The sequence below is a fragment of the Carassius carassius genome, chromosome 34 (genome assembly GCF_963082965.1).
Source record: "Carassius carassius chromosome 34, fCarCar2.1, whole genome shotgun sequence".
NCBI classification, from domain to species: Eukaryota; Metazoa; Chordata; class Actinopteri; order Cypriniformes; family Cyprinidae; genus Carassius; species Carassius carassius.
The window spans coordinates 11,649,293-11,671,070 of NC_081788.1; the positions used below are offsets into that span (position 1 = coordinate 11,649,293).

Here is a 21,778-nt window from a genome sequence, read left to right on the forward strand (position 1 = left end):
CTTACTTCAGCAACATGCACAGAGGATTGAGTGACATACTCTAAGGTCCACTTAAAGAAAGGACCAAAGGATGAAGGTTAAGCATTATTTGCCTGAATTTTATTATTTCATATTGCACATAAGATGGGATGACATTGACCCTTTTAATGGCACTTCAAGCTTCTGGTCCTGTTTGGCCCATTTATGTGAAGGTTTTTCTGTAAATACAATTGTTTCCAATGGTTTGTGTTTTTTTCATGCAGTGTTCATAAAAACTTAATTGGTAAATGCTGTGTCTCACATTTCTGTCTATTTTAAGCTGTAATACAGTATGTTCAAACTGCATGTATATTTTTGAGATAAATGTTTTTCAAAGATTTTTTGTGTGTCTTTTGAGTGATCAGGTTAGGGTTAAGTAGGTGTTACTGGGAAACCCAGATAAAACCTCTTCCACAGATTTACTAATTCGTTCCCTCAATGTACTAAAATGTGCACATGATTACTATAGCGTTCCCTCGATTTATAAATTGTGCACACAATTTACTAATTCGTTCCCTCGATTTGCTAAATCGTGTGCACGATTTAGCAAATCGAGCGAACAAAATTGTAAATCGAGGGAACGCAATAGTAATCGTGTGCACTTTTTAGTAAATTGAGGGAATGAATTAGTAAATATAAACATCCATATGTATTCACACTTGGTTGTCTGTGTTCGGTTCTCACAGGACGAGGTCACTTTAAAGTTCCGGTTTCGTTAAGAGATGTTTATCGAAAAAGACTAATATGTGTTACTGTCTACGCAACACCATTTAGCTAATTAACAGTAATAGCACTAGTCATATGACGTACTTCAGAAGTAAGATAATGCTGTTTCATCCTGAACAAAATCTTTAGTTTCAATGTATTTTCACACCTGTCCAGTGAAAACAGATTTCTGTGTCGGGGTGATGAGTGTGCACTTTCAGAAGAAATAATCATTTACGTACTGCGGGCTATTTGACATGCCCTGAACCCACAGCTGAATAAAAAAAAAAGAATAACAAAATTAACAGGCATCTTCAAGTGTAAAGTGAATCATGCATGCAGATTTAATTCATGTAGGAGTTCTGAAATTTGAAATAATTCAATTTGCATTTCCAAATGTACTTTTATTAAATTTTTTTATTTAAGCTTCAAACAAGAAATATTAAAACTTTCAAATAATAACAGCCATCCTGTTTACTTCATAAACGCTTTATATTAGTGTTGCTACTTTTTTTAAACAAGTAGAATCTTCAGTTAATTGAAGGACATTTATATTCCAATTATTACAACACTTTAAACCTCTAAAAGAGATTAAAAGAATTGCATTATAGATATAAACTTGGTAAAAGCAACATAACAGCATGAATATAGGGGTTACAATTCACATTTTAAATCATCTTACTGAAGATAATACATTAGATCATGACAGCACCAGACATGCATTCACTCTCGAACAAACATAGACATACACTACATTCACTCAACAGTAGCATCATTCACATTACCTTCTGTTGCAAAAAATAAAATAAAACAAAAAGTTCATCAAATCATGGAGGGGGTGGGGGCATTTTTGGACAAAGAATATCATGTGTTTGCGTTCTTGAGCATATAAAGCTCTTTTAATCAAGCCGATAGATCTCACCAGATCAAAAAGATAGTATGTACAATATTTTACACAAACAAGGTCTTATCTAAGTCTGAGAAGTATGTTCTCCTTATAATTACTGCTATTTTCATGATCTATGTAATAAATCTAGTTGCAAAACTAACAAAATATACATTTTGACATCCCATCACACTATATTCTTCAGTAGAAAATGTACCAAATGTGTCTGAAAATGATTAAGTCTTTTAAATACACAACAAAGATTCACAAGTTGACAGATTATTGCTCATATGCTGTTAAAATGAAAAGGCTTTTCTACAGTTACATACCTACATGTACAATGTCATCACATTCAAAAAGATACAACTTTGAACCGAGAGATAAAAATGAAATAAAACTAAAACAACAACAAAAAAATACACTTACGTTGTTAGCGTTTTAAACTGAGAAATGAACTAATTATTTACAGGTTTAGCTCTATAGAGGAGCAGGAGGTTAGTTTAGAGACTGATGTGACATTAATTCATAAAACAGGAAATATGACACATCACATTAATAGTGTTGCAGCTGACATTCCATCAGTTTAACGTTGTTTAATTTCCTCCAAAACCATTCAAAGTCAGAGAGCTTGATAAAATAATAAAAGCCTGCGGCACATAGATCACAATATACTTCAAAAATCCTTCCTTAAGATGTAGGGAAGACGTCAGAAGCATGAATACTATTTCAGCTGTCACTCATTTCAGTGATAGCCGTTAGTAAATGCTGTAGCAATCAGAGGGCCCTGTAATGGTAAAAATAAGGCATGGATTTTAATGCAGCATGAAGGAATTCACAGGAAAAACATGCTTATTTTTTATTTAATTCAAGTTCAATTATTTATTTAAATTCATTGTGATTATCAGATTTTGGCACTTTGTTGAATAAAATTTTTTTTGTGTGTTTCAGTTAGCTTTCTTTGTTTTATATTTCCAGTTTTTATTTTAAATACAGTTTAAATACTAGTAATTTTATAATTTTTATTAGTTGTTTAATACTCTGTTTAGCTTTGATTTTTAATTTTTTATTTCAGTTTTAATTTTAGAAATTTGAGTACTTCAGCATAAAGTGAATTTTAAGTTAGTTGCCAAAACAACATTTCCAATTACAATTCCTTCTATATATTACATATATATATATATATATATATATATCGTCTCGGTTACGTATGGTAACCCTTGTTCCCTGAAGGAGGGAATGGAGACGCCACGTCGGTGACCGACTAATATGGGATATCGCTTCGATAGACCAATCTACTTCGAGTGTAAACTAAACGAGCCAATGCACATTGGCATGCAATTATTGCATCCAGCTGCCGCTGATCACTGTGTGAGTATAAGAGGGCAGCAGGTGCAATGCATACCAGTTTTTCGCTGAGGAGCCGAGCCGGGGACCCGACAGCTCAGCGGCGGTACAGCAACCATGGCGACGGGACGTGGCGTCTCCGTTCCCTCCTTCAGGGAACGAGGGTTACCATACGTAACCGAGACGTTCCCTTTCAGTCGGTCACTCTCGACGCCACGTCGGTGACCGACGAATATGGGATCCCTATCAAAGCGCCATGGGTGCTGCCCCTTCCAGTGCCCTGTGCGAGCCGCCTGCGCCCCTATTAGGTGTAGGCCGGGGCTCAGAACAAGTAGCTCCACTCACCGTTGTCAAAGCACTACCTCACTGGGTGAGATTGGATAACACTTGGAAAACGCTGCGGAAGCCCTATCCTTCCCGAAGGAGGTCTCGGAGGCAAATACACATATAGCATCCGTTTAGGAGTATAAGGAGAAATTTGAGGTGATTAAAACCCTCTTGGGAAGGCAGAAGTCTGCCGGGGAAACACAGGCTCTAAGGCTATACCGTGGACTATACACATATGAGTACCGCTTAGGTCTCAATATGGAACCCACCCTTCCATGGTTCTCATAGATTCATCATGAAGGTCTGGCGCCGGACGTTCCGCTGCGTCCAGCTGCTTAGGGTGATGGAGGATCTCAACAGGGTCTACAATACGGACACTCTGGAGCGGTTTAAGCAAGCCGACACTAACCGGGGCCTCTCAGTGCCACTACCCATTTGAAGTGAGAACACAGGAGGATACCGGCTCTACACGAAGGCTATAGAAACTAGCGAACGTGTTAGGGGTCGCCCAGCCCGCAGCTCTACAAATATCTGTCAGCGAGGCGCCACGAGCCAGCGCCCAGGAGAATGCAACACTTCTAGTTGAGTGAGCTCGCAACCTGAACGGGCAGGGCACATCCTGAGCCTGATAAGCCAGGGTTATGGCATCCACAATCCAGTGGGCCATCCTCTGCTTAGAGACGGCACTCCCCTTCTGCCTGCCTCCGTAACAGACAAAGAGCTGGTCTGAAGTCCTGAAGCTTTGTGTCCGGTCTACGTAGCACCTTAATGCTCGGACGGGACAAAGCAAAACCAGGGCTGGGTCTGCTTCCTCCAGGGGCAGCCCTTGCAGGTTCACCACTTGGTCTTTGAAGGGTGTAGTGGGAACCTTGGGCACGTAGCCAGGCCGGGGCCTCAGGATTACCTGGGAGTCAGCCGGCCCAAACTGTAGGCATGAATTGTCGACCGAAAATGCATGCAGGTCCCCTACCCTCTTGATGGAGGCCAGTGCAAGCAGGAGCAGAGTTTTTAATGAAAGAAACTTTAGCTAAACTGAATGCAAAGGCTAGAATGGGCCCTGCTGTAATAATTTAAGCACTAGAGACAGGTCCCAAGAGGGTATACAGGGGGGCCGGGAAGGAATTAACCTCCTGGCCCCTCTAAGGAACCTGACGATGAGGTCATGCTTACCCAGAGACTTCCCATTCACGGGGTCATGATACGCAGCAATAGCGGCAACCTGGACTTTGAGGGTGGAGGGAGACAGCCTTCGCTCCAACCCTTGCTGCAGAAAGGATAGCACGACCGCAATCGGGCATCTTCGGGGGTCTTCTCGGCGAGAAGAACACCACTCAACGAACAGGTTCCACTTCAAGGCGTAAGCGTGTCTTGTAGACGGTGCTCTCGCCGAAGTGATGGTGTTCACTACCTCTTGGGGTAGGTCACCTAGAACCTCCGCGTCCCGTCCAGGGACCAGACATGGAGTTTCCAAAGGTCTGGACGCGGGTGCCAAATGGTGCCCCATCTCTGAGTCAGTAGATCCTTCGTCAGAGGAATTGGCCAAGGAGGGGCTGTCGCAAGGAGCACTAGTTCGGGGAACCAGGTCCACATGGGCCAATACGGCGCTACTAGCAAGACTTGCTCCTTGTCCTCCCGGACTTTGCACAGTGTCTGTGCGAGAAGGCTCACTGGGGGAAACGCCTACTTGTGTAGGTCCCGAGGCCAGCTGTGTGCCAGTGCGTCCGTGCCGAGAGTTCCCTCGGTCAGGGAGTAGAACAACTGGCAGTGAGAGGTCTCTGGAGAAGCAAACCGGTCTACCTGAGCGGCTCCAAACCATCTCCAAATCAGCTGGACTGTCAGGGGATGGAGTCGCCATTCTCCCGGGAGCATTGCTCGAGACAGCTCGTCGGCTGTATGATTGAGCAGGCCTGGAATGTGAATGGCACGAAGTGACCTCAGAACCTTCTGACTCCAAAGGAGGAGGTGGCGAGCGAGCTGCAACATGTGACGGAAGCGCAGACCACCTTGTCAGTTGATGTACGCAATGGTCGCAGTGTTGTCCGTTCGGACCAGCACATGCTTGCCTCACAAGAGACCTTTGAGACGGTTCAAGGCAAGGTGTACTGCTAGCAACTCTAGGCAATTGATGTGCCACTGCAGCTGCAGACCCGTCCAAACCCCTGAGACTGCATGCCCGTTGTACGTGGCCCCCCAGTCGGTGGTGGAGGCATCCGTGTAAACCACAGCATGCCTGGAGATCTGCTCTAGGGGCACCCCTGCCCGGAGAAATGCAAGATCTGACCACGGAGTGAGGGTTTGGCGACAGGCCGGTGTAACTTGGACCCGGTGAGTCCAGACTCGGCCATAAAGCCAGTGCTGGAGCAGTCTCATATGTAATAGGCCGAGCGGTGTAAGTGCTGCCGCAGCCGCCATATGCCCCAGGAGCCTCTGAAAGAGTTTCAGTGGGACCGCTGTCCTGCTCTTGAACGTATTCAAGCAGGCTAGCACCGACCGTGCACGTTCCTCTGTGAGGCGTGCTGTCTGTTCGACCGAATCCAACTCCATATTGAGAAAAGAGATCCTCCACGGGAGTTTGCTCTTTTCCGAGCTGACCTGAAGGCCCAACAGGCTCAGGTGCCGGAGCACCACATCCCTGTGCTCGCACAACTGATCTCGAGACTGTGCTAGTATCAGCCAATCATCTAAGTAGTCGAGAATGCGAACACCCTGCTCTCTGAGAGGAACGAGAGCTGCCTCCGTGACTTTCGTAAAGACACGGGGAGACCGGGACAGCCTGCAGGGCAGGACTTTGTACTGATATGCCAGTCCTTCGAACGCAAACTGCAAAAAAGGTCTGTGGCACGGAAGGATGGACAAATGAAAGTACACGTCCTTCAGGTCGATCGCTGCAAACCAATTTTGGGGACGGACGCACCCGAAAATGCGTTTCTGTGTCAACATTTTGAATGGTAGCCGATGGAGGGCCTGATTCAAAACTCGCAGATCCAAGATCGGTCGTAACCCACCGCCTTTCTTGGGTACAATGAAGAACGGGCTGTAAAACCCATCCTCATATCGGCTGGAGGGACCGGCTCTATCGCGTCCTTCGCCAGTAGGACTGCGATCCCTTCCCGCAGGACAGGGGCATCGGACGCTTTCACTGTAGTGGAGCGGACACCGCAGAGCTTGGGGGGATGCCGGGCGATCTGAATCGCATAACCGAGGCTGATGGTTCGCCGAAGCCAGTGGGGCAGCGAGGTGGAACACAGGGACCCAACTCGGGCGACTTGTGAGCAGGCCGGAGTGTGGTGCGAGTGTGGGGTGCAGGGCTCACCTGGTTCCACGGGTTGGCAGTGGGTGCGTGAGTAGGGCCTTTGTTGACGCTCTCAAACCACCCGCTGCTGCCATCTGGCGAAGGAAGAGGATGAGTGAGGTCCGGAGCTTGGCCGTCCGCAACTCTCCGTGCCCTCCTGGGACCCAGAGAGGGAGCGACCTGGTGAGCTCGTCATGCACTTCCGGAAAGAAAGGCACTGGGGTGGGGCGCTGAGAACCAGCGCGCGCCACCCAGAGAAACCAATCATCCAGTCGCGAGGGCTCGGGACGCTGTGGAGGATTCCACTCGAGCCCTACCCTCTCGGCGGCCCGGGAAAGCATAGCTGACATTTCGGGGTCCGACTCAGGCCTTGCAACCGACCCAGAGGGCGGCAGCGCAGCCGAATCTTCGTCCGACAGCTCTCCCTCCGATGCTGAGATCGACATCCGGTCGGGGGGAGGCCCACTGGATACCACTGGTACGCTCGCTGTAGAGGGCCCAGTGCATTCCGTGGGTTGCTCCACTGGATCGGAGGTGCAAGAGGAGTGGTGGTCCCCAGAGGGTTGGTTCCCTACGGGGTTTGCCACCACTGTGACCCTCAAATAGGGCTGGGACAACGTGTCGAGGTCATCGATGACGTCGACGCAAAAAATACGTTGACGCAAAATATGCGCATCGATTCGTCGACCTGTTTTTATTTCTCTAAAAAACATTTGCAAAACGTTTACCTTATGTGCGCTGAATATACGTGATGGCCGGATCAACATTCTGTCCAACGTTATACAGTATAACCAATCCAGGGGTTTTTCTGCATTGATCTTTTTTTTGGCGGCTGTCAAAGCCTTATTTGATCGGATGTAGAATAGAATGACTGTGCTGCGCCTGACAGGGCGCGTACGAGAGAGAGCCCCCGCTGTGCGCGAGCACTCACAGTCTTCAAACAACACGAGCGCTTCTTGCACTCTCTCTTCCTCGTGCATATTAATCAAAATCATTAAACACGATAGAAAAAGGGCGAAACACCAAAGTTTCACGCGCGCTCGCGCACTCACAGTCTTCAAACTACACTAGCGCTGTCTTGCTCTCTCTCTCTCTCTCTCTCTCTCTCTCTCTCTCTCCCTCGTGCATATTAACCAAAATCATTAGACACGATAGAAAAAGGGGCAACGCCAAAGTTTCACGTGGAGCATTCTGAGATTTTTTTTTTCTCCATGTCACAGAGCTACCCTCTGCTCTTGTGACCCCTTGTTAGCCCTTTCAACAAACACATGTACACACATTTGGTTTGTAAAAGACTCTTTTTTTACCTTGAAGTACCAGCAACAGGAGAGATGGATTAGCCACAAAAATGTATACCTACAACTATACTGTTGTGTTTCAGACTGGCCACCTGAGCACTAACTCAGAGGACATTTAAAGTTTGCTACAAACTGTTGATTATCGCATGGATCAGCATATATGGGGGCGGCCATCTTGATTTGAGTAAAAGACTGGAATGGACTTTTCTTATGCTTTTTATACCTGTACTGTGTTGCATCATGGGGAATGGGAGATACCAAGTATGGTGGGAAAAGAGGGGGAATTGGTTTGATGTTATTGATGTTTATTTCCTCTAATTACTATTGAAGTTTATGTATGGAAGCTTGTACTGTTATTTAAATTTGTGTGGTGAAGGAACTGGTTACTTGATCACATACTATTGTGACTTGGAATGTATAACATGTTTATGGTCTTAATTACTTTCCCATGTGATTATTGCTGAGAAATGGTTGTACCCAGGTGTATAAATTCTCACAGAATTGAGTGATCAGGAGGGCTAAGACTGTTGGTAGTGAATGCAGTATCTGCTGAGTACTCTGATTGAAGGTACCGACCTGATACAAGGTTCTTGTGTTTTTATATTGAAGTTTTTTTTCCCTCTTTTTGAATTTTTCATGCCTTGGCACCTGTGAGCACCCTGCACTTTGCTGGCTTGGGAGAACCTAAAATAAATACTTTAATGGCATTTAACGACCTCCATGCGTTTTTCTGAAGAACAGTGAATGGTCCTTGTGACAAGTGGTGTCAGAAGTGGGATCGTTATGCCACCCAAGACCAGACAAGACCGGGTGGCGGTCACAGAGGCGCAGTTGGGAATGGATCAGGAGCCGCCCAGTTCTACGGAGGTACAAGAAACAGGGGCTGCCAGTAGGAGTGGCGCAGTAACTACTCTTGCAGCGGGTTCGGCAGAGGGAATTGTCTCAGAGCTGGCCGGCCTGGTTAAAGTTCTCCTGCAGTCCCAAGCCGCCCGTGATGATCGAATGGAGCAAGTAATGGTGAAGCAGGACCAGCGTTGGCGAAATATGCAGCACCAATTTCAGCAAATACAACATCAGGTGATCCAGATCCAGGCTGAAGGGGACCAAAGGGAAGGTCAGGCTGCGTCTACAGCTGCAAGCCCAGTGCCAACCGGAGAAGGTATGTCATCAGGAAGCATCGAGCCAAGATTACATCCCTTGACAAGAGATGATGACATCAAGCAGTTCTTGACAACATTTGAAAGGATGGCCACTGCGTGCAGATGGCCTCAAGCCAATTGGGCAATCAGACTTGTTCCCCTGTTAACGGGTAAGGCACGTGGTGCCTATGTCGCCATGGATGGTAATGATGCGGAGGACTATGATCAAGTTAAGGAGGCGATACTTAAAAATTATCAGATAAATGCAGAGATCTACCGGCAAAGGTTTCGCTCATCAGAGATTCTGCCAGATGAGAACCCCCGTGAGCTTTATGTGCGATTGAAGGATCTCTTCTCAAAATGGGTGAAGCCAGAGAAGTGTACTATTCAGCAATTGTCCGAACTTATTATCTTGGAGCAATTTATGCGAATGATAAGCCCTGACATGGCAGTGTGGATTAAGGAGCATGATCCAGCTACAGCAGAAGAAGCAGCCAAGCTTGCAGAGACGTACATGGCCGCACGCCGGGAGGCCCACCACAGCTTTGGAGGTCGAAGTCAAGGATGGCCAAGTGTACCAACTGTTGGGAATCAGGGCGGTGTTACTGCAGGAAGTGGATGGAGAACGCAGGCCAGTGGCATTCTTCAGTCGAAAACTCTTTGTCTCGAATTCCAGAGGAGGTACATACTAAACTGGGTTCTTTGACCCCGGTTCATGGAGGGGTGGAGCTTTGACACTTGTGACGACAGTAGTCGTCTGCAGAAGGAGGGAGAAGTGTCACAGAGCTACCCTCTGCTCTTGTGACCCCTTGTTAGCCCTTTCAACAAACACATGTACACACATTTGGTTTGTAAAAGACTCTTTATTTACCTTGAAGTACCAGCAACAGGAGAGATGGATTAGCCACAAAAATGTATACCTACAACTATACTGTTGTGTTTCAGACTGGCCACCTGAGCACTAACTCAGAGGACATTTAAAGTTTGCTACAAACTGTTGATTATCGCATGGATCAGCATATATGGGGGCGGCCATCTTGATTTGAGTAAAAGACTGGAATGGACTTTTCTCATGCTTTTTATACCTGTACTGTGTTGCATCATGGGGAATGGGAGATACCAAGTATGGTGGGAAAAGAGGGGGAATTGGTTTGATGTTATTGATGTTTATTTCCTCTAATTACTATTGAAGTTTATGTATGGAAGCTTGTACTGTTATTTAAATTTGTGTGGTGAAGGAACTGGTTACTTGATCACATACTATTGTGACTTGGAATGTATTACATGTTTATGGTCTTAATTACTTTCCCATGTGATTATTGCTGAGAAATGGTTGTACCCAGGTATATAAATTCTCACAGAATTGAGTGATCAGGAGGGCTAAGACTGTTGGTAGTGAATGCAGTATCTGCTGAGTACTCTGATTGAAGGTACCGACCTGATACAAGGTTCTTGTGTTTTTATATTGAAGTTTTTTTTTTCCTCTTTTTGAATTTTTCATGCCTTGGCACCTGTGAGCACCCTGCACTTTGCTGGCTTGGGAGAACCTAAAATAAATACTTTAATGGCATTTAACGACCTCCATGCGTTATTCTGAAGAACAGTGAATGGTCCTTGTGACACTCCATGACAGGCTGCTAGCTCCCACTGTTAATTTTTTTTTTTTTTTTTGGAAAAGCACTCTCTGTATTAGCTTAAAGCCCTCAAGTTTACATTGGTTACTGTATTATTTCAATTGCTCTAAACAAGTATTTTGGGTGACCTTTTTTATTGAATGCTAGACATCAAGTTGTTGTTATTTTCATCTGAAAGAAAAACTTTTTTTCAGTAAGCTAGACCCTATGTGTTCAGTAAGCTTGTTTCAGTAAGCTATGTGTTTTCAAGGCTTCAAGGTTTTATTGAATGCTATCTCTATACAAGTGCAAAGTAATGCATTCTTAGACAGTCTTTTATTTTGTAATTTTAAGAGCAATAAACATATATTGCAATGTTAAGGAATTCATGTTTTTTTCATTCAGATATGTAAATCAACATGTATAAATTGTTAGTAGTGAATTAATGGGGAGATATTTGAAATCGAATCGGTCTGGGAAAATTAATCGTTAGATTAATCGATGTATCGGAAAAATAATCGCTAGATTAATCGTTTAAAAAATAATCGTTTATCCCAGCCCTACCCTCAAACCATCCGCGCTACTGCCGGAAGTGGTTCTCGTCTGTCGGCCGCCAGAACGAGCCCCAGATCGCGGCCGCGGGACTCCGCCCCCCTGAAGGTAGCGGAGCCTGGTTCGCAGCTCCGAGATGGTCATATTCCCGCAGTGAGAACATGACTCATCCACGAAAGCCACCTCAGCGTGCTCGACGCCCTGACACGTGAGGCAGCGATCGTGACCATCACCCGTTGCCAGGTAACGACCGCACCCAGAAACGCACGGGTGAAACGGCATCCTTATAAGACCGATCCGTCGTCTTTACAAAGACGCACCCGTGAAGCTCTTTTAGAGAAATTTGCTCTTTAGGAAATGCTCTTTTAGTGCTGAGGCGCACAGGGGAATTGGCCGTTTGCAACACGACAGGGGTAATGCAGCCTGAAGTGTGCAATCCACTCGACACAGGAACAACCGCCGCTGAAGCGCCGTCTCGCCAACACACGAAGCTTCCGAGAGCGTGCTGATGTTTGTATATATAATATAATAATTGCATGCCAATGTGCATTGGCTTGTTTAGTTTACACTCGATGTAGATTGGTCTATCGAAGCGATATCCCATATTCGTCGGTCACCGACGTGGCGTCGAGAGTGACCGACTGAAAGGGAAATATATATATATATATAAGCTTTATTTTAATGACTAAAAACATGTTTTAATAGTATTAGTTTTAGTTAACAATATCAACACTGCATGTTACTGACCCCGAGGCTGTGGCTGAATCCAGTGCTGGGGGCGGGACTTGCAGCGCTGATATAGCTACTGATGGCCGAGTCCTGATTGGCCGCTCCATACAGGTCTGCCATCGGCCCAGGGCTGCTGGTACCTAAAAACCCAGCTGAGCGAGAAGGAGTTGAGCCTACAAAAGAAATTAACATGAAATTCCACAATGTCTTAACCCCTTTTCATGAACAGTAAATCTTAAAGCTATATAGGCCAGCCACTGGGGTATGAGCTCTCATTTGCTGAGCATGGGGCGTGTGTGGGATGTAGAAAAAACAAAATTCTCACACCTCTGACCACAGCTGCTGCTGCTGCGGCTGCCGCCATGGGGTTGTACGCCGTTAGAGGAATGGCTACGAAATCATCCGCATGCAGGCAGAACAATCAAACAAACAGGAAAGAAAACTTAATCAGTATCATGCAGAACGAAAGCAGTGGGAAAAGTGCTTGCATCATACTGAGTATGAAGTGCTGTTCTGATAATGTGTGGTAATGCCTGTAAGCTGTTATGCAGGATTTCCTGGGTGGTGTTGTCACAACGTAAGCTGACAGCATTTAGATCACACTATGCTGTGTATTGGAATATGGCGAGCGGCTGCCGTGTGCAATAGCTGCTTGTAAAGCTCATAGAGGAACAAACCTGTGAGCTCAGAGGGGTGGGGTGATGTCAGAAGGGGGGTCCTCTCTAAGTGGAATTCTAGAATAGAGACAAAGACAGAAAGCTGTTTAAACACACACAAGCGCTGTTCACACTGCACACATGGACAAGCACTACAGGGCCTATGAGTGGCAAGACACATAGAAAGACAGTCTTAGACCGCCTCTCTGAGATTTACAAGCAGCCATGGGTCTCGATGAGTTTTCTGTGTAAATGACTGATTGAAATGCACCGATTTCCACAAAAATATTAAGCAGCACGACTGTTTTCAACACTGACAATAATAAGAAATGTTTCTTATTAGAATGGTTTCTGAAGGATGATGTGATCAAAAACATTTTAAAAATCAGACTCCAAAATTTAAACCGGTAATGTACATACAGTATTATGTGGTATATGTGGTTTTACTCATAAAATCTAATCTAATGGAATTTTCATTTTTGATTACTATTAGAGTTTTACTTTATGCATATGGAAACTGGGTGACATCAAATGTTTCACCTAATGTTCAAAAGCATATTCTGCAACTATTTATGTTGTCATGTTGCTTAATAATGGCAACTTGTATCTGACAACCATTTCAGTATATACTGAGTTATATATATGCAATTATAAACTAATAAACAATCACTTCTGACTCAAAAACCCAATATTTGATAATACTGTGTTTGCAAAGACTTATCCCAGGAAAGAGTTGATTTTGTGAACCAATATGTGACTACGGATCACAAAACCTTTGTGTCTTAAGTCACCGGGGTACATTTTTAGAAATAGCCAAAAAACATTGTATGGTTCAATATTATTGAATTTTCTTTATGCCAAAAATCATTCGGATATTAAGTTCAGATCATGTTCCAGATATGTTGTAAATATCCTACCATAAATATATTAAAACTTAATTTTAGCACAATAATATGCATTGCTAAGAATTAATTTGGACAACTTTAAAGGTGATTTTCTCAGTATTTCAATTTTTTTTTTGCACCCTCAGATTCCAGACTTTCATATAGTTGTATCTCGGTCAAATATTGTCCGATCCTAATAAACCATACACCAGTGGAAAGCTGATTTAATCAGCTTTCAGATTATGTATAAATCTCAATTTCGAAAAGAAAAATGACACTTAAGACTGGTTTTGTGGTCCAGGGTCACATATGTGGAAGGGTCTATAGAATGCATGAGCTGGACATTGACTCTTACCAGGGAACTGATATGTGTATCCTGGGGTCAGACTAGTATAGCTACGACTTGCGTATGTTGCTGCCTGGAACCCTGGATAACCTGGGAAAAAATATAACACCAATTAATATCTATTCATAAAGTATTGTGAGTAAATAACAATAAAATATAATATATTGTTAAAAAATTATATGAGTAAAATAATTTTTAATTTGAATATTATTAACAGTTATCTGATAATTCATTTTAAAACAATATTAGTCAACATAGTAGAATAAAATTATGGAATTTGTGTCTTCAGTATGAATTCTATGGCACTTTTCACTCTCAACAGCAGAGGGCAGAAGAGTCCCTTCTATGCTTTGAGTTCTGCTCATCCTTGTGATCGGCAGTCAGTTAAGAGCTACACTCTTACCCAGCATTCCTATGCCAAGCATGAAGGCGTCCATCCCATAGGGCATGACACGCGCACGACCTCTTGAAGAGCCTGTGGGTGACATCACTTCCTTGGGCTGGGCTTTCTTACACTCCACCTGTGAATGGAAAGTGAAGATATCAGTCAGTCAAACACAAGTTTTAGCAGTGTGTCTGAAACGAATCGGTGTCTCAGCATCAGAATTCTCACCATCTTGTTGTTAATTTCGTGAAAGTGGATATCACAGACTTTCTCCACCACATCTTCATTCTCAAAGGTCACAAATCCAAACCCTGAGCAAAGAAAGAGTCCAGACACTCAGACCGCAGTTTACATTTGGATTTCCACTTCAGCCATCATTATAAACAATGTCTAAAGTTCATGTACTTCAGTTCAACTTCAGGTGAGACATTCAGAAGAGACTGCCAAACAAAAGCCAATGAATTGTACTTCCTTTCTCATAGACCTTGTTAAATAAATACCAGAATGACTGTGACATCACTAAAAAGTACCATAATATTACAGTGTTTTTTTGTTGATGCATCATGGTATGCATAAATGTACCATTAGCATCTGATAAAATCACTGTACCATGGTACAACCAGGATAGTTTTTATTTAGAAATAAAATGGGGTACAAAAGACCAATAATGAAAATGCTTCTATCACAAATTACATTATCAGCATATCAATTTGAATTAAAATGTTAATTTAAAAATTATCAAACCACTATGTTTTTGATAGAAGTCTCTTATGCTATTATAAATGAAAATAAAATATATTAAAATAAAACCATTTATTTATTGTACTGACCCCTTAACTTTTGAATGGTAGTGTACATAAATTACAGAATGTCTGTGTCACCAAAAAAATTAATTAAAAAATTCACAAAATCATTGGCACTTCTCTTTAGAAAAGAATCATAACATTTCCTTGTTTTAAAATCTGTTCATATTCACATTTAAATGATCCCAGATTGTGGTCCCAAGCGTTTGGACTCCTCCACATATCTGTAAAAACTAACTTCATGCCCTTTTTCCCTGTGGCTCTAACCTCTCCATTTTGGGTTTAAATATTTGTGATTGTCCTTGTCTCCTTAAGGTTCACCCTTTAATACTGTAATTACACAGATTTCCTTTGACCTGTATTATATTTGAAACCTTTGAAGTCATACAGGCATCCACTCTGTCTCTGTAAACAGTGCTAGATTTTCTCAACGAAAAGATGTAATGAAAACTTGCTTCTATCTTCTCAAGAGTTGCTCCTCCACTTCTCCACTGGGTCGAAAGACTGTGGTAAAGCCATGCAAGGGGGAGGGAAGGACACTTAACAAGGTTTTAGCCTAAGCCCTGATTAACGAACACACTAATTACTCAATCTCTCTCCTCAGCTACCGCTTAACCTACAGAGTGCAGGATGGAGGGCCATGGAGAGGAGACGGAGACAGATTGGACCAGGTTTAGGAAGGAAGGAGCAAATGGGAGAACGGCTGCCATTGACGTGCACAGTTATTTAATGAAATAAAGAGATTGGGGAAATTTACCTCTGTGCCTGTTTGTGGTTTTGTCAAACATAAGCATGGCGTCATCCACCTGTAGGACAGGAAGAGAGAGATTACATGCATTTATTATTTGTTATCTAGCATTAGTCACAGTTCTCAATCTTGTGATGATGTATATCCTACTGAAACAGGATGTTTGGGGGGACTTATATACAGGACACTTTGTAAATAGCCAATAGGGTTTAGCCACGTCACACCCATGAATCATAATATGCTACATGATGGTCAGTTTGAGTTGATATTAGGAGCTTTTGATTGGATAAAAATATGAGAAGTACAGGATGAGTCATCAATGATTTATTTATTTTCCCTTGTTTTCCTGGAAGATAAAATATTAAATATGTATATCTGCTAGCTTTGCTAACTTTTTAGGGAGTCTTTAAGGGCCACCACAATTTAGCATTTAACAACTGACGGTAGCCATTGTCTTCCATAGTATGGAAAATAAATACTATGGCTACTGTCAACTGTTTTGTTAACCACATTCATAAAAATATATATATATATTTTTTTTTTTACAGGGTGTAACAACTTGAGTAAATGATGACAATTGTTGCATTTTTGGGTGAAGTATCCCTTTAAGTGTATAAAGAAATATAGTCATGAAAGTGTACTCTCTTTAAGTACACTTAAGTGGTCTCGTATTTCAATAATGTTATATTATCTCCAAGTATTTTTTTTAAATATACTTGAATATTTGAAGTAAATTACAAGTGGACATTTAAACATTTCTAACTAGTTAATTAGATGGAATGCTAATTATAATATCATAGGGTTTCTGTTAGAAGTAAGTAAGAACGACGAAAGCGTATTTGTCTTGCGTTTTATTGTCTGGATGTGTGTGCAAAAGTGCATCACATTAAGCATATTGACAGCTTAAACCTAAAGGTCAGAGGTGAAGGTCGAACTTCGAGGTCTCTGTGTGAGAAAGAAAAAGAGGATGAGAAAGTGTTTCATATTCAATCTAGAATATGAAACACAAGTGGACAGCCTGAGCAATCAACACTTTATGTGTGCACACGCTCACAGTCTCTTGGTGAAGACTAACTAAACGACCAATAACACTCTCTGTGTTCTCTCTCCATTTCCTTTTACTCATCTTTTAATGTGAGTGCCTGGAAAAAGAACTTGTTTAATAGTGTTCAGTGGGTATTGAAAATAATCACCCCCCCCCCCCCCTTTAAAATAATCACATTTTGTTGCTTTGCAGCCTGAAATGAAGATGGACACAGTTTTTGTTTCATCCAGCTCTATTTACTCAGTGCAACTTTTAACATCCAATTGAAAGAATAACACTGACAAATAAAAAAATGGATCACTTATTTTGTTGAACCACCTTTTGCTTTAATTACAGCCTTTAGTCTATTGGGATTTGTCTCTGTCTCTGCTGAGTTTGCACATCTAGACATGGTTTTTTAACCATTCTTGGTCAGTTTTGCTGTGTGCTTTGCATCACTGTGTGCTTCTGGATGAAACAAAAACTGTCCTTCTTCATTTTAGGCTGCAAAGCAACAAAATGTGATTATTTTAAAGGGGGGGTGATTCTTTTCTATACCCACTGTAGTAGGGTTTAATATTACTAGTTATTAACTGGCTGATATTTGGTTAATTTATGATCATCAGCATTGGCCAAAATTAAATAACAGTCCATTTGTATCAATGGATAATAAACAAATTGTTTTAAAATTAGTGATCAATTTAATTGAAAGCCAGAAACAGAAAACAAAGTTTTAGTAATTAAATTTGGTATTTAAACTCTATTTAAAAGGCTGTTCAGGGTGTCGTGTTCACAGGTGATACATTAAACCAGTGGTATTTAAAGTTCTATGGCAGAAAGCTGTTCACACAATGCTATTCTAGCATAATTTCTGGTCATGATGAAGTGCGTCCACAATACCGACATGTTTACCTATTGTAGTTTATCCATGTTGTATGTGCAAAAAAGACACTGACACAGTCAAAATGCGTCACTGAAAAAGTACGAATTATTCAGGTTGATTTTGGGTCGTCCAAAACTATTCCAATAGGAACCAAAAAGGTCTGGGGTTTTCTTCTGTTTCAGCTGAATTTTTTACAGTTGCTAAAATTTTGGTGGATCACTAAACAAAATAGTTAGTGAACTTTGAGTAAATGTTCTTTAAAAATAAGTGTTCATATAATGTAATACATTTTATGCCTATTTCATTTTCTGCAGCTTCCCATTGTTGTTATGGCAGTCCTGGACATAAAAAACAACAACAACAACAGTTTAAGTTACAATATTATCGTAGCAATGTGAATTTGAAGTAAAAAAAATGTTTTTAATAAGTTTTCATTTAATTTAATCAATTTAATGTACGTTGAATACAGCAATATATTATGTTGTGTTTGCCTAAGACAGTCTTTGACATAAAGAAAAGTCAACAGTTTACCGATACTACTGTAGAAATGTGATTTTTGAGTAAATATTATTTAAAGTACATTTTCATTTAGCTTCATCAATTTAATGTGCATTTAATTTTCTGTCATTCATCATTATATTGCGTTGTATTTGCCTAAATGACAGACGTTGACATACAGAAAAAGCAACAGTTTACCGATACTATTGAAGAAATTAGATTTTTGAGTAAATATTATTTAAAATACATTTTCATTTAGCTTCATCAATTTAATGTACATTTAATTTTCTGTCATTCATCATGATATAACATTGTATTTGCTTAAATGACAATCTTTGACATACAGAAAAATTAACGGTTTATCGATACTGTTGTAGAAATGTGATTTTTGAGTAAATATTATTTAAAATAAATTTTCATTTAGCTTCATCAATTTAACATACATTTAATTTTTTGACATTCATCATGATATAACATTGTATTTGCTTAAATGACAATCTTTGACATACAGAAAAATAAACAGTTTACCGATAATATTGTAGAAATGTGATTTTTGAGTAAATATTATTTAAAATACATTTTCATTTAGCTTCATCAATTTTATGTACATTTAATTTTCTGTCATTCATCATTATATTATGATGCAATTGCCTAAATAACAGTCTTGAGCATACAGAAAAAATCAGCATGTTAAGTCTGCAAAACTTTTAAAGAATAGAACAGAATTCCTATAACTCAGACAGTAGAGCATGCTCTAGCAATGCCAAGGACAAAGATTTGATTCCTAGGGAGAGCAAGCACTGATTAAATGTTTACCTTGAATGCAGTGTAAGCTGCTTTAGACTTAAGTGGCTACCTTATTGTGACAAGAGAGTTTTTCTGGGCTTGTGATACTAATATGGCAGCCCCATTTCAGTCCCATAAAACAGCTCTTATTAGTCTTCTAATCTCATTTGAGTGCACATGATTTATCACATTCTCAAATCTGTTAATATTTTCAAAAGCAATTGCCTACATGAGGGAAATTCCTGAGTGCACCTTTAAATTTGAGAGCTTTTCTCACTTTTTTACTTAAATATCTTCAAACGTTTAAACGTTTCTATTTTTCTAATCTTAACTAGTATCTTTTTTTTTAATTGAGTTATAAATCGAGTCCCTTCTTGTTCTGTGTGCTTCTTATCATGGTGTCTGTTTTTCTCTCTCCATCACTCCCTCTTACCATCCCTTGTTCAAACCAGGCCAGAACACAAAGTGACCAGTGAGGCAAACTAATCTGCAACTTCCCCGGGTGGCTGCGACTATCATCTCTCTCTCTTTTTCTCTCTCTGTCTGCATTCCACACTCAAGTATGGCTCAAGAATGAGGAATTATTTTCTGCCCAAGTTTTGCACTGACCATGTGTTACTGACGTGTGATACAAAGAAACATTAGATGATCTATTACAGAAGCCCATCAGAGTTTGGGGATGTATTGTTCTGTTACTTTAGTTATGAACATTCGTCCTCCCACTAAACACACAGTCTCTCCCTCATTTTCTCTCCTACACACACACACCCCAAACACAAAACCTTTTGCCCGCTAAATTACTTGGGGACAATGGATGGGCAGGGTCACCGTGGTAACCGGGTAGGAGGGGGGACTGAGGGCAGGAGCAGCTGTTCCATCAAATTAATTCAGATTCAAGTAATCTCCCCCACGTTCCCCTGCAAACAAAACTCACCCCTTCAAACTCTCAAACTCTACCCCAACTCCTTCTCTCAGTCTCTCTGCACCTTTCTTGTTCCCGCTTTCATGCTTCCAAACCAAACTTGCTCAGATTTTACTCAGTACACCTCAGTAAAACCTTCAGAATCATTAGTTTGTTGTTATATATATATATATTATATATATATATATACTGTGACTGTACATTCAACAATATTGTTCAAAAGTTTGGAGTCATTTTGTGTGTGTGTGTGTGTGTGTGTGAAAGAAATTAGTACTTGTATTTCAAATTAAATTTAAATTAAATTTATGCATTTAGCAGACGTTTTTATCGACTTACAGAGCATTCAGGCTATCAATTTTTACCTATCATGTGTTCCCGGGGAATCGAACCCCCAACGCTTGATAAGGCAATGCTCTACCAATTTAGCTACAGGAACAGGAAGGAGAAGGGTGTCTTAAATTAATCAGAAGTGACAGTTAACACATTCATAGTGTTGCAAAAAACCATCTATTTCAATTAAATAATTTTATCATATAAAATAAAAAAAATAAAAAAATGGAGTAATGGCTGCTGAAAATTCAGCTTTGCATCACAGGAATAAATTACATTTTAAAATATATTAAAACAGAGAGCAGTTATATTAAATGGTAATAATAATTCACAATATTACTGTATTTCTTATTAAATAAATGCAGTCTTGGTGAACATAAGAGACTTCTTTCAAAGGCGTTAAAAAATTTTGACCCCAAAACTTTTGAACGAATCTAAGAACCAGGGCTCTGAACCGGTTCAAGGAACGAAAACAAAAATCGTAAACGAACGAAATTTTGACAGGAACAGAACCAGAAACTAAATCAAATTTTATAGTTCCGAACAAAATCGAAATTTGAAATGGCCATTAACTGGTTAATAACGTTATTTTATCGTTCCATTTAATATTTGAAATTTTCTGTCAACAAATCATGAATTCCAGTAGTACGTCATATGCAAATGTGACGCTGAAGCCAGCGAGTGAAATGTCCGCTCAGCTGTGAACTCATGTCGCAATGGCAATGCAGCGCACTTAGAGTTTATCTGAGGATATGTGAGATGAATTCAACAGATCACAACTCCAATGAACCCATATAGGCTTACATAAAAAGGAATATAGGCATATACACTAAATATATTTCACTTAAATCATATTGACAGATTAACGAAACGTAAGAAAAAGTGTGCTAAATTAAGGTTCATTGTGACACGTTCCAAAGTTTTCAGAAAAGAAAACGAAACTGCAGAGAGAAGTTTTCATTTTGCTTTATTAAAGCCTGTACATTAACAAAATAAAAAAGAGTTTAAAGAAACAAATAAAAAGTTAGACTGCTCCATTGTACAACATGTTGTGTTCAGAGTGACGCGCCTCACTGTGCTGATAAGCCGATTTTAAGATGATGTTTTATGTAGATAAAAGTACAAACACTATATAATAAATAATATTTTAGCATCCAGATACGTCGGGAACATGGAAACATTTGGATTTGTGCCGGATGAGAGATGCAGGCATCAGCTTCAGCTTAAATCTATGTTGACGTTTATAGCCTAAACTTGTTTGCTTTAAACCTTCATTATTTCGTAAAGTAATAGATAATAAAATGCAATGCCGCAAATTGTTTTTTTTTTACTTTCAAAACGCAATCTTCATCCTTGTTTTTTTTTTTTTTTTTTTACACTGCAGCAAATATTTTTAATATCTTAAAAAATGTTGATAGATTTTTTTTTTTTTAGTAGCCTACATTTGGCAAAATCTAGACAAGATGACTAACCACAGCGGGTTATTGACTAATGTTAGATCTCTATTTTTTCTTTTTGAGTAAATAAAACGCTGTACTTTATTATTATTACATTACTATTATTGTAGGAGTGAAATTTAAGGTTAAAATGAATGTTCTATAACTTTAAAT

At 40.7% G+C, this 21,778-nt stretch overlaps 1 protein-coding gene across 4 annotated transcripts in view; it reads right to left on the reverse strand.

Annotated features, from left to right (window-relative positions):
• Positions 1–2,267: 2,267 nt before the first annotated feature.
• The window catches only part of LOC132115504 (RNA-binding protein Musashi homolog 1-like), a 27,831-nt gene continuing 8,320 nt past the window's right edge, over positions 2,268–21,778 (reverse strand). For 2 of the 4 annotated variants that reach the window (XM_059524012.1, XM_059524011.1), the window contains 8 exons: positions 15,735–15,783; positions 14,403–14,485; positions 14,193–14,310; positions 13,799–13,879; positions 12,581–12,637; positions 12,231–12,293; positions 11,922–12,076; positions 2,274–2,393 (listed from right to left, as the gene is read on the reverse strand). In XM_059524012.1, coding sequence (XP_059379995.1) covers positions 2,352–2,393; positions 11,922–12,076; positions 12,231–12,293; positions 12,581–12,637; positions 13,799–13,879; positions 14,193–14,310; positions 14,403–14,485; positions 15,735–15,783 — 648 coding nt within the window. In that variant the 3' untranslated portion in view covers positions 2,274–2,351. Of the gene's footprint in view, positions 2,394–11,921; positions 12,077–12,230; positions 12,294–12,580; positions 12,638–13,798; positions 13,880–14,192; positions 14,311–14,402; positions 14,486–15,734; positions 15,784–21,778 lie in introns of all 4 variants that reach the window. The other 2 variants (XM_059524008.1, XM_059524009.1) reach the window with 2 other exon arrangements.